The sequence below is a fragment of the Mus pahari genome, chromosome 5, assembly GCF_900095145.1.
Source record: "Mus pahari chromosome 5, PAHARI_EIJ_v1.1, whole genome shotgun sequence".
Classification (NCBI taxonomy): Eukaryota; Metazoa; Chordata; class Mammalia; order Rodentia; family Muridae; genus Mus; species Mus pahari.
This window is the reverse complement of record NC_034594.1, coordinates 132134947-132148368: the sequence shown is the minus strand read 5'-3', so window position 1 is coordinate 132148368 and position 13422 is coordinate 132134947. Positions and strand designations below refer to the sequence as shown.

The 13422-nt window shown below is 34.0% G+C and overlaps 1 protein-coding gene across 2 annotated transcripts in view; it reads right to left on the bottom strand.

Moving 5' to 3' along the window:
- The window catches only part of Cop1 (COP1 E3 ubiquitin ligase), a 119893-nt gene that overhangs the window by 90021 nt on the left and 16450 nt on the right, over nt 1–13422 (bottom strand). Inside the window, exons 4-6 of one of the 2 annotated variants that reach the window (XM_021199350.2) lie at nt 10619–10695; nt 9761–9880; nt 7496–7564 (exon numbers count right to left, since the gene is read on the bottom strand). In XM_021199350.2, the coding sequence (XP_021055009.1) occupies nt 7496–7564; nt 9761–9880; nt 10619–10695 (266 nt within the window). The remainder of the gene's footprint in view (nt 1–7495; nt 7565–9760; nt 9881–10618; nt 10696–13422) is intronic. The other variant, XM_021199351.2, reaches the window with a different exon arrangement.

Genomic DNA, 13422 nt, shown 5'->3' with positions numbered 1-13422 from the left:
CCAGAGATCCCAGTAATGTAAAAGCTGGGGCAGAAAGATTGAGAATTCAAGGCCAGCCTGAGCTATGTAGTTAGCTTGAGGCTAGCCAAAGGCTACACAGCAAAGCCCTCTCTCAAAAAATAATTAAAATTAAAACATTAAAAATAAAAGTCACAGTGTTTCGTTATGGTATATTAAACTAGCAAATGACTATAGGAAAAAAATGAAAATCTTCATATTCAAATAATGTTTTTATCTAAGTAATCCACTGTTTAAAACAGTTCCATATAAAGTCCAATTCAAAACCATTTGATGTAGCTAAAACAAAAAGAAGAAAGTACAGCCACACCCCGCTGCTTGACAGTCTACATAAGAAGCACACCCAGAGCAATACACAAGAAACAAAAGCCAAGCAGTGAGGGAGTGGTAATAAAGGACAGAAGATTACCACAGGGACAAAGTCAAAGTTAATCCTCAGGATAAAATTTATAAAACTGATAACATCCCTTTAAAAAACTAGTCAAGAATAAAAAATAAAAAACAAACTTGATAGGTAGTATCAGAAAAAGAGGTCACCAAGTTTTGACAATAAAAAACTTAAAACAAACTTCCATCAAAAGCTCTTGGTAGAAAATTTCATATACACATCCAACAAAAGTCTGAACCAGCGCGTTAACTATCTAACTGGATCAATAATCTAAAACCTTCTTTTTTTTTTTTTTTTTTAAGATTTATTTATTATTATACATAAGTACACTGTAGCTGACTTCAGACACTCCAGAAGAGGGCATCAGATCTTGTTACGGATGGTTGTGAGTCACCATGTGGTTGCTGGGATTTGAACTCAGGACCTTTGGAAGAGCAGTCAGTGCTCTTACCCGCTGAGCCATCTCGCCAGCCCAATCTAAAACCTTCTGAAAACAAATCACAGTGTATGGTTCCTCTAGCTAGATTTCTAAATATTCAAAAAAGGCATGCAACACAGATGCAAGGACTCTGACCCACAAACAAAGAACGCCAGAAGAGCGTACATTTCCCAAGTCACTTGTCAAAGTTAACAATCTTCACAGCACTGCACAAGATCTGTGTAAGAAAAACACAACTGCACACTCACCCACAAACAGTGACATAAAAGATATTTTAACAAGCTAGGCATGGTGGCCCACACCTTTATTCCTAACACTTGGAAGGCAAAACCAAGCAGATCTCTGTTGAGTTTGAGGCCAGCTGGTCTACGCAAGTTCCAGGACAGCCAGGGATACACTGGGAAACTCTGTCTCAAATAGGAAAAAGAAAGGAAAAAAAAAAAAAAGAAAAAGAAAAAAGAAAGAAAAAAATTTAAATAAAGCACTAATAATCAAAACCATACATGAGAGTACACACAATTACCTGGCGTGCTTTACACGAAGAGCTGATTTCAAGTAAGTAAAGAGATAAACTACCCTGGTGGAATCTCCTAGAATAAGAAACATTCTAGAAAAGACAACCATGGGACAATATTGATGGTTGGTCACTACCACTCCTGACTTTCTGATGTTAAATCTAAGTTATTTATCCATATTAACAGAATGAAAAGGATAAATTCTATACTACCTCAGATACACAAAACTCCTAGAGTATACTCAATCCCACTCATAACTGAAGAAAAGAAAATCCACTTACTCAAGGCAAATAGAAATATATTTCCTTGAATGATTAAAAACAAAACAAAAACCCTAAAAAACAAAAACAACAACAACAACAAAACCCTACAGAAAACTCCATACCTAATGGTGACACGTCGAATGATTTCACTTTGAGATCAGCATCAAGACTAGGATGCCCAGCTATCACCACTTCTATTCATCACTGTACCGGATGTCCTAGCCAGCAGAGTAAGACAAGAAAAATAAATAAAAGATATAAGGATCATAGAGAAAGACATTGAATTGTTATTGCAGTTTATGATGTGTACATAGAAAACAAAAAAGAAATCTACAAATTAGAATTAATGAAAGTCTAACAAGGTTGCTGGTGATTAAAAAATATGTAAGTCGGATGAATTTCTATGTATCAGCAATAAGAAAATAAAATTAAAGACACAGATATCATCTACATTAGTACTGAAATCATAAAATCTAAACAGGATGTGGAAGACTGATAGCTTTTTAAAGTATCAAAAATGTTAAAATAGTTTGTAAGTTATAAAAGTATTCAGAAATATCATGTTCATGGGTTCAAAAGCACAAGGCTATAAAGATATATTCCCAATTTTCTATTGAAGTTAATGTAATCCCAATAATAATCTCAGCAGGCTTAACATGGAAATGTATTAGCTGATTCAAACATGCGTAAGAAAATGCTAAGAGCCATCAATAGCCAAGAGTTTCTGGAAGAAAAGCAGTCACTTTCGGTTCAGTGTATAATATGGTACTTCCCAGAGGATAGACAAATAGAGCATGGGAGTGGAAGAGAGAGCCCAGGGGCATGAGCATGTATATGCATGGATAATGAACGACGGTGAAAAACTCCAGAGTAACGGGGGAAAGGATGGGCTTTAATAAAGATGTTCAGATGGCTGGGGATCCACGTAAAAAGATCTCTAAATGTCACATCATATATAAAAATCTCCAAGTAAAGCAGAATCCCAAATTTGAAAGATAACTAAGACAATGAGAGACAGTACAGGAAAAATTTTCATGACCACAGGTAAAGATTCTTTATGCCTAGCACAATAGACACTGTAAGAAAAATAATTTGAATACTTATTAAAAACCTCTGTCTAACAAACAGCACAAATAAGGCAACAGAAAATAGTATTCCAAATAGCAGGGAACATGATCTTTGTGTAAGATAGATTAATTTATATCAAATCAACTTAAGCCACAAAAAAATGGAAAAGCTACAAAGTCGTATTATGTAATCAGTACTTCAGACACACATACAAGATAATCTACAGAATCAGTGAACATAATACCACAGTGCTCAATCTGTTAGCCATCAAGGAAATGCCCAAATTCAAACTCCAAAGAGATAGCAATGCATACTTGAAAGAAATGTTCCTAGTTTCTCAACTAGGCAATGTCACTGTCAATTTCTGGCAAGAATAAAATGCAATACAAGCACCCATACAGGTCTGCAGAAGGACTATGCAATCCAAGGAGTACTGCTTAGTAAAACACTACAGTATTCTGTTTGTAATGTAAAGATATATATAACCTATGACTTGCTGACTCCATTCACACATATATAATCACAAAAGTAAATATTCTAATATACACATATGAACAATATTGACATTGTTTATGTACAGTCCCAACTAAAAACCACTCAAACGTCCACCAACAATTATGTTTATGCAAATAGTATTTACTTAATTCAATGACCACTGAAATAGAATCAGTTAATGTCCTGCTTAGTTTTTTGACAACCTGACACAAGCTAGAATCATTTGGAGAGGGGGATTCTCAACTGAGAAAACTTCCCCACAAGATTGGCTTGTGGGGCATTCTTTTAATTAATGATTGACTTGGGAGGGTCCAGCTCACAGCAAGTGGTGCTACCCCTGGGCAAGTGGTCCTAAGTTGTATTAACAAAAACAAAAAACAAACAAACAAACAAAACCCCCCAAAAAAATCAAACAAAAGAGCAAACAAAAAACCAGGCTGAGAAAATCATGAGAAGCAAGCCACTAAGTGCACCTCTCCACAGCCTCTGCTTCACTTCCTGCCATGACTTCCCTCAGTGCTGGAAGGCAACACTTGCTAGCTGGAATAAACCCTTCCACCCACCCCAGTTGCTTTTAGTCATTGTGGTTTTTATCACAGTAGTAGAAACTAATGAAGACATTAAGTCAACTAGTCATGTATATCCATATAGGCTTAACACTGAGCCAAAGAAAGCAGGAGCTGATTACATACTGTACAAGCACATTTATATCAAGCTTAAAAACTGGAGATCTACAAGTACTTTAGCAGCAACGCATTCAAGAAAGGGAAACAATCATATATATCAGAATGTCAGCAAGCAGGCAAGTAAGAAAGAAATCTGAAAGAGTATAGGCAGGTAGTTCCTGGAATCCCTTTAATGCTCTGCTGTGCAATCAAGAAAGTTATGTATATGCTATTCTATTCTAAAGCATAACCTTAAGATACAATCTTCCATGTTTTATTTCACATTAAATTGCTAAAACTCAAATCATTCAAATTCCAACTGAAATAAACTAATAAGTTCTGAAATTTGCCAGAAAGTCTATTTCAAACACAAATCAAGTAAAATACTAAACAATAATTCAAATACTGGTACAGATTTGAATGGATACAAGTGGAACTAAAATTTCTACCATTCAAACAATGAAGAAAAATGAAAACATTCATCTAAATATAGTTACTAAATGCTATTGATAGGTAGACTCTAATTTAACCACTAAAGAGCCTATCCTCTCAATAGTCATGTGAATTCCCTATAAAGTTTAGAACGGGGCTATGTTTTTTTAAACAAAGAAGTAATGGCTAAAGTGTTAAATATAAAAACGAGATGTCAGACCTGTAAAGTAAAGGTACAGACATCAAATCTAATGATTTGAATTTACCTTTGAGATACACATGGTAGCACAGAACCACAAGGAAGAGTTACTGTAGGGAGACAATTCTCCCTTCAACTCATCACTCCAAGGTGTATACTTCAAGACAATTTTTGTTCAAAATTATTTGAACACATATATTCATAAACTAAATAAGGAAGAGGACATACTCATTTTCTGACTAATATAATAAAAACAGTGTGTCTCTACAGAAAAAGGTTAGTCAGATTTAGATCTCCTGAGCTTAAGATCCCTTACTGCAACACAAATCCACTGGATGTTCCAAACTAAGCAGACCCATCCTCACACTGCCCTGTGAGGGGTTGGAGAGTCAGGGCAGATTCAGGCAGTGACGAAGCTGATGCAGCCAGACATTTCATGGGTAATGATGTCTTTAGTCTCAACCCACTAGACTCAGGACTTTGGTCAGCATCAATAAAATGAGGTGGGAATAAAAGTGAGGTAAAATTATCAACCCTTTCTATTTTTAATCACTATAAAAACTTTTATTTTTTTATTTTTTATTTATTTATTTATTTATTTATTTATTTATTTATTTATTTATTTATTTATTATATGTAAGTACACTGTAGCTGTCTTCAGACACTCCAGAAGAGGGAGTCAGATCTCGTTGTGGATGGTTGTGAGCCACCATGTGGTTGCTGGGATTTGAACTTGGGACCTTTGGAAGAGCAGTCGGGTGCTCTTGCCAGCTGAGCCATCTCACCAGCTCCCTATAAAAACTTTTAATTGTTAATACTTAAAAGGACACTGGAAAATAACTCAGTAACTAGTAAAAACCACATATTTCCATATATAGAAAATTACCAGATATTTCACTTAACTCCCATATATCCTAATATGGCTGGGTTATTCATTTTATTGGTGCATTTATTCATTTATTATCAAGGACTTTACAGTGAACCAAATAACATTTACAATAAGCTATACGTAAGTCTAATAAGTAAGAAAGAAACATGTAAAATGACTGCAATATAACTTCATGCATTCTGTTTAATGAAAAAGGTAGGTAAGAAATATGAAATTTTATCTACTTTATAAAGAATTTCCAACAGGAGGCAGAAGGTTCACATCTAAAAAAAATCCACACATGATATATTTTCAGTCTTGTTACTCTATATGATTGATCCAAGGACCAAGGGACTTGCTAGAAATGCATATAGTTGGGGTCCAGGACTCCCTTTAATAAAAACAAACAAAACAAAAACAAAAACAAAAAAACCAACTGCATTTTAACTAGAGCCCAAGGTGACTCCATGAGCTCAACCAATAGCTTAAGTATTATGTGGGCTAGAGAGATGGCAGGAAGAACTCTTGCCCCTCTAGCGGGGGACCTGGATTCAGTTTCCAGCACCCACATGGTGGCTCACAACCATCTGCAAATTCAGTTCCAGTGAGACCCATCCCCCTCTTCTGACCTCCTCTGGCACCAGCTGCACTTGTCGTACATTATGCAGGTACTCATACACACAAAATAAAAATTTGTTTTAACTTTAAAAAAGCGCTACTCTATAGAATAATTTAAGCAAATAAATACATGACCATTACCTGCTCTTCCACCAAAACCACCAAGAGACAAGTAAATCTAAATATGTAATAAAGGTGTTTCTGTCAGTAAGCATACAAAATAAAATTCCACAAAAGTTAGGATAGAGAAGTAAAGTCACAAGCCATGCAAAGAGTATTTAACCATTCATACTAGCATATTCCAAATCTTAACAAAGAGGTTAAAAAGATAAATAAAAAGAAGAAAATCTGGAAATATGCAGTTTTATCACAATAAAAACATTGCTCATTTTTATTTTTTTAAGTTAACAGTCTAGAATATAGTATACAGATTACGTATTTTAATATTTAATAATCTAATTAAATAAACAAATAAAATTTGAATAATTAAAAGCACCTTTTAGGTAGCTCCTAAAAGGGATTTGAAAAACTCAGATTTCAGTGTTACTTTCTATATGTTGTCAAGAGCACAGAATTACCTTCACGTATTATCTATGTATGTGAAAGAGCTGAAGAAATGTGTGTATTAAATTAGAACATTCTGGTTATAGATTAGTGAGGACAAAATTGGCTTTCAGGTATCCTGCAGGACTTTGCAAATAGGTTTTAACTATTCTTTTCACATCATTCCCTCCACCCCCTACCCCCACCATAGGAAAAGCTTCAACTTCTTTTAAATTTCCTGATTTTGAGAAAAATTCATGATGGTTCTATTTTCTACCTGAATTGTTTTGAGATGAATCATTATGGCAAGCTCATAGTCCTTGAGGTTGGGATTGCCGGGGTCTTCCTCATATGGCAGGCAAGCACTCTACCACTAACCATTAAAGTAAGATCCACTGAAAACTGTGCGGTATTAAACTGAGATGGGTATGGTGGTACATGTACACACCTTTAATTTCAGCACTCAAGACACTAATACAAGCAGATCCTTATGGATCCAAGGCCATAGCTGCAGGCATGCCAGGGCTTCACAGTGAGACTTAGCCTACCCCCCCACCCCCCAAATATATAGTACAACAAAAGAACAAAAGAGAAAAAGGGTTTTAAAATAACAAAGCTTAAGAAAAGAACATCAAAGCTGGACAGTGGTGGTGCATTCCTTTAATCCCAGCACTTCAGAGGCAGAGGCAGGTGGATTTCTGAGTTCGAAGCCAGCCTGGTCTACAGAGTGAGTCCCAGGACAGCCAGGGATACACTGAGAAACCCTGTCTCAAAAAAAAAAAAAAAAAAAAAAAAAAAAAAAAAAAAAAAAAAAAAAACCCAAAAAAATGTTAGAAAGAAAGAAAGAAAGAAAGAAAGAAAGAAAGAAAGAAAGAAAACCAAATTAAGTGCTTTTAAATAAAAATACTTAAACATGTTTAGCCTGAAATGCTTACATACAATAGATACAAGAAATAACAAAAACATAAGCACGAAATGACATACCTCTCTCTTATTTCTCCTTGCAACCTTGAGGAATTCCATAAGGATCTGTAGCTGAGCTGCATGTGATTCCTATAATAAAAATTTTAATTTTCTTTAATAAATACAAGTTCAAATTTTTCATTAACAACTGTATAACTAGTATTAGAGATAAATACACTTATGTTATTGTACTACTTCTATATGTTTTCCCATCTGCTAGTTGCAATTTAAAAAAAAAAAAATGAACTTACTTTCCATAAAAAATAACAGAAGAATTTAGTGCTCTGCATGTTTTTGTTAAAACCCATTTATTTATAGGTAATGTTTTCTTTTCCCCAACTCAATAAAATAAAGAAAAAAAAATCACAATGGACCTAAAGTAGTTTCTAAACATGAAAATAATTTTCCTGGAAAAATTTTATTTGCTAAGATAAACATTAATAAATGGAAAGAAATGTATGCCTTTTTTACAAGATGGGTCCTATTAACATTGACAAGTGGATGGAGAGAAGACTCTAGAGCCTGTCCCTGTCAGAAAGAGGCTCTTTGGGAGTAGAGCAGCTCCCCTTGAGAATTCTCTTAAGCAATCCTTATTTGGAATTGGGTGAAATAGTTCCTTTGATATGAAGCTAACCTCTATTTGGGGTAAACAGAAATACACTGCCTAGAAAAAGTCATGCACCAGCTACTCACACAGATATAAAACTTAATACATACATACATACATTTTTGTAAAGTTTGATGAAAATCAAACTTTTGAAAACATGCACACACAAAAACAAACAAACATACATACATACAAGGAAAATAAGTACCCCAAACTGGCAAAAGAAATGAAGACTGTATTGATAAATGATAGATATAACCATAACATTTGGTGGATATCCTAAAATCCATATAATGAACTAAGAAATTGAAGATGAATAGAATAAATATATGTCAAGACTTAAAAGCAGAATGAGAGACAGTTTATAAACAAATACAATTCTAACACCTTATAGGTTTGAAAGGGGAGAAAAAAATAAAGATTAACAAAACCATTATTTAACTTACTATGCAACAGACACTTGGTCAGGTCTAAAATTTCTGATATTACTATTTTACAAAAGTTCCCAGGAAAGAAGACTTACTGTGAAACAATGCCTTCTGGACAAGGCACAGCTGCTGCACCACAAACTCACAGCAGCACTAGTTACTTGTATAAGACCTCCCAAAAGACTGAGCCAATCCCCACCCACCACTGCCTTAGGGAGATAGAGGTTGTTAGTGGGAGACTGTTGGCACAGGAAATTTCCTTGCTCAAGTAAATAGTCCCTCAGCTCTATGCTCCTATTTAAATGCTGTTGATCCCTCCCAACACACACATACACACACACACACACACACACACACACACACACACACACGGACATTAAATCAAGAGGAGATTTATTAGGAAGGTGGGGTTTGGAGGGAGGGGAAAAGAGGTAAAGAGGATATTGGGATAAAAAATGATTAAAGTATATTATACACATATGTATATGTAGGAAACTGTATAATTTTTAAAAAGAACAAAACAAAAACGGTACTATATGATGTCTGAAAAAGACCTAAATAATAAAAATGAGAAAATGAGTTCGTGTTACGGGAGGAAGGAGTGAAATCTAATTTTCTCCTGAGGCAGAGAAGGAAGTTTCAGCTAAGTAGGAAGGGAACATTGATTCTACTTGCTTCTTTATCTTAATCTCTCTCAATATCTCTCTCAATCTCTCTCTCTCTCTCTCTCTCTCTCTCTCTCTCTCTCTCTCTCTCTCTCTCTGTGTGTGTGTGTGTGTGTGTGTGTGAACGATATTTTAGTGTTAGTTGTCTCCTTCCACTGAGATCCAGGGACAGAAGATTTGCGTGGCATGGACTTTTACCCTCTGAGTTCTATTGCCAATCCTCCACCTACTTCGTAAACATCTATCAATCCTCTCCCAAGCCTGTACTAAACCTAAACTTGACACCTGATATTCCCAATCCCAGAGTCTCTGCTCCACAATATATAACTTAAAGTTCACAAGTTTGTTGTATCACTGTTAACCCAGTGCACAATTTTCTCAAATTTGAAAATCTACTATCCTGTGTTCATTTGCCTTAGGGCCTACAAAACAGGGGTCTAAGAAATTCCTTTTCATATGTCTTTGATCTAATAATCAGTTATTGACAATGGCCTATTATTTCCAAACCTTTCTAGGTATTTTTCATTATATAATAACTATATCATCATTTAAAACAAAGTATCTTTTAAGTTTAGGCACCACTTACTGCTTCCAGTTGTTTCTTCTTCTGCACTAATAATTCCAACATGAGGTTGACATTGGCCAAATCAAGGTTATCTTGATCAGTTCCTAGCAGATCTTGAAATATTTGCCACCTATGCCCATTCTAAAATTAAAAAAACAAAACAATGCAAAACAAAACATGGCAACTTAACAAGACAGCTTTAGATTCTAAAACAAAAATTTAAGAAATATTTTCTAATACATAAAAAGTAAAATTACATTCATATTCTAACCTGCTTCTCCACAATTACTGGAGGTACAATTTAAATACTGTTGCTATTTTGAATAAATTTAGCTAACAAGTATAAAAGGTACACAGAAGATAAATATTAAGTTGACATTTCTAAGTATTATGAATGAAAATAACCAATATTTTCTGTCTTGCAGTTGGTAAAATATTAATTTAAGCTCACTTGTCTCAATAGTTTGGGGCTAATCCTTTTAATTAAGAAACTTTGAGTAGTATATTCACAATACCTTTACATATGACCCTTGAAATGTTAGATATAAGTAAACTATCTACGGTGACACCACCAGACCCTGTAAATGATGGTTAGTCTGATAAACCATTACAGACAATGCACTTAAGAAAGTTATTATTCACTTATCTGAGTAAAATACCCTTAAATAAGCTCCCTTTACAAAAGTCCATTCTTCACTAAATATTCATATCTATTATTGAAATAAAAACATTAAAAGTAATTCAGTAGAAATAGGAATAAAAAGGACTAAAAAATATTATTTCATAGGGTACTTCTCTAATATATATGACACCCTTGATTCAATCTCCAGCATTGTAAAACAAACAAAAATAGAAATAGTAATAAGAGCTGAAACATACGGTGCTACTCACTGAGTGGTCCAATTTGAACCTCTTTTCCTCAAATCTTTGCTTCTGTTTGAGAATGAGTTCATTCACTGAAAACAAAGATAAAAAGCACACAAAATTTGTATTTTTGTTAAATTTATTTATCTTCTAATTGTTCTCCTCAGGTAAATTTTTATCTTAACTTTACAGAGTCCCAAATTTAAAGAAATGTAAAGGAGAAAGTAGTAGCTTTCTGTTCTATTTTAAATAAGGAATCATTTTTTATACTTATTACTATTACAACTTCTATTATAACAGGAGATTCTTTATAATATATACCCCTCTTTTATATGTTACTCAATAAAGATAACTTTTCACCATGTGAAAACATTTAAGTGACTTCTAAAACACAAGATTTGAAGACTTTCGCTTTGTTGTAGCTTTTCTACAAATACCTTGAAGGATGCTGATAATTACACAAATCCATTTCATCCTTCTTAGTAATATGATTATTTTTCCAAATCTCAGATATCATATAACTTTAACAAATCTCTTCTCAACCATGATGTGAGTAATCTAAGTCAAACTAGCCCATCTGTTCGTTGCCAGGCATTTATGAGGCAAAGAAGTCACATGGTTTGTTTTCAGTTCACAACAAGGTCTTACTATGTACCAAGTCTGACTTGGACTCCTGCTGCTCCTGCCTCTTCAAATTCTAGAAATGCCATGTACTGCCCTGAAACAGTCTCAGCCAACAAGAGATATGCTGTCTTTCAGATGTAGGCAAAAAATTATCTCCCCGTCTCCAGAATAAGGTGATTTCTGAACTTTCTTAAAGCCATTTTGAAGTTCTAGGGTAGCTATAAAAACGACTAAGAGAAAGAATTTTAACATTATCAATGAAGTGCTGAATTAGCTCTAGAAGTTCTCCTGAAATGAATACAATTTAAATAATGCTTAAGACACTTTACTTGTATTTGGGGTTGGTTTGCTTTGTTGTTTGTTCTTACAGTCAACTGATACCAAAAAGCTAATACAATGTGCTAGAAATCTCTATTAGGATACAGAACTCACTTAGGTGACAAATGGAACAAGACAGAGATGGTATGCAAGATGAAATGCCAAATATAATCCACTTTAAAAATAAATCAAGATCGATACCAAAGAAACCTTAGGTTTGATGCTTCAAAAATTAATGAAATGATCCACACCACAAATAACTCAAATTACCGTGAGAAATATATATGTAGTAGTTGTAATATAATGAAGTAATCAATAGTATCACTGATAAAAACTTACAAATACACAGGCCATATGAAGGCCGAGAATGGAATGAAAATTTGCTATACTCTCTTTATTAAATAAAAGAATGAATGAAAGGGGATACAGATAAAGTGTATATTATGCGTGTGTGTGACCAACTCACAAATATAAGAGGAGAGTTTTGTAAAGGTTAACAGAGTTAAATGTTAAGAGTAGAAATATTAACACATCAGTCTAATTCTAAAAAGTAGAAAACACTTAACAAAACTATTACAAACTACAAAAGAGAGAGAATTTGAAATAATACATGAAGAATGAATGAGTAAAAATAAACCACAGTGGGGGTCCCAGGGCAGCTAAATGGTTAGCAGACTTGTCTCACTGACAGAACACAAGCTTCGGTCCCCAGCACCCACATAGCAACTCACACCCACCAATGCTTTTGTCTAGCCTTCTTGGCACCAGGCACTCAGTTAGTACACATAAATATATAAAAACATATAATAAAAATAAACCAATCTTTTAAAAAGAGTAAGACAGAGTTTAATGTTTCTGTTACATTGTTATTAACATGTGAATAATTGTGACTTAAGTAGTTACAATATTGCATATTATTGAATATTTAAAGTCTCACATGCCATTGTATTTGACTGATTCTTTCCTACAATGTTAATAAAGTACTATAGCCTACAATATGAAAGAAAGATTATACTCCAAAGGGGGGAAAAAAAGCCAAGTATAGTGGTAAGGTTTATAGGCCAACACTTAAAAGCTGGCATGGTAGGATTACAAGTTCAAAGACTAGATTTTACACTTTTAAATGAGAATAAAGCACAAGTTTCTACTAATAAAAAGCTCCATATAAAAAAAAAAAAAAAAACAAAAAAACAAAACAAAACAAAAAAAAAGCTCCATATAAAAAGTTCACTTGGCATGAGACTTTTAAGACTTTCATATTCAGATATTTATATCTCTAATCTGGGTAAGCAATAAATTCTCAGAAAAAGACTGAAAAAAAAAAGGTAAAGTAAGGTTTTAAAAAAAGATAAAACCTTTATTTACCCTTTATACACCCTGTTTGTGGCTCAGTGTTGCCATCTGAAGAATAAGCTTAATAATACTAGTTTAAGACTACCATAAAATAAATTCATATCCATAAAGCATATAACAGTACCTAACAGGAGGTCTGACTGGTTAAATATGTTTGTGGGACAGAAAAAGAGACAGGCAAATGGGAAGAGGGGTGAGGGGTAAGGAGAGAGAATGAGAGAATGAGGCATGGAGGGAGGGTGGGATGGGGAGAGAGTGTCAAAGAGTGGAAAGAAAGAGGAAGGGAGAGAAAGACACTGTAGAGCCTCCCTGTGCAGCCCAAGCTTAAATGGAATTAAAACTCCTCCTATATCATCCTCTGAAGTGCTGGCAGATTACAGGTGTTCACCACCATGACAGATTGAAATAGAGATACTAACATTTGCAAATAAGAGGTTGATTCACAACAAACCTTTTTTTTTTTTTTTTTTTTTTTTTTCGAGATTTTTTTTTTTTTTTTTTTTTTTTTTTTTTTTTTTTTTTTT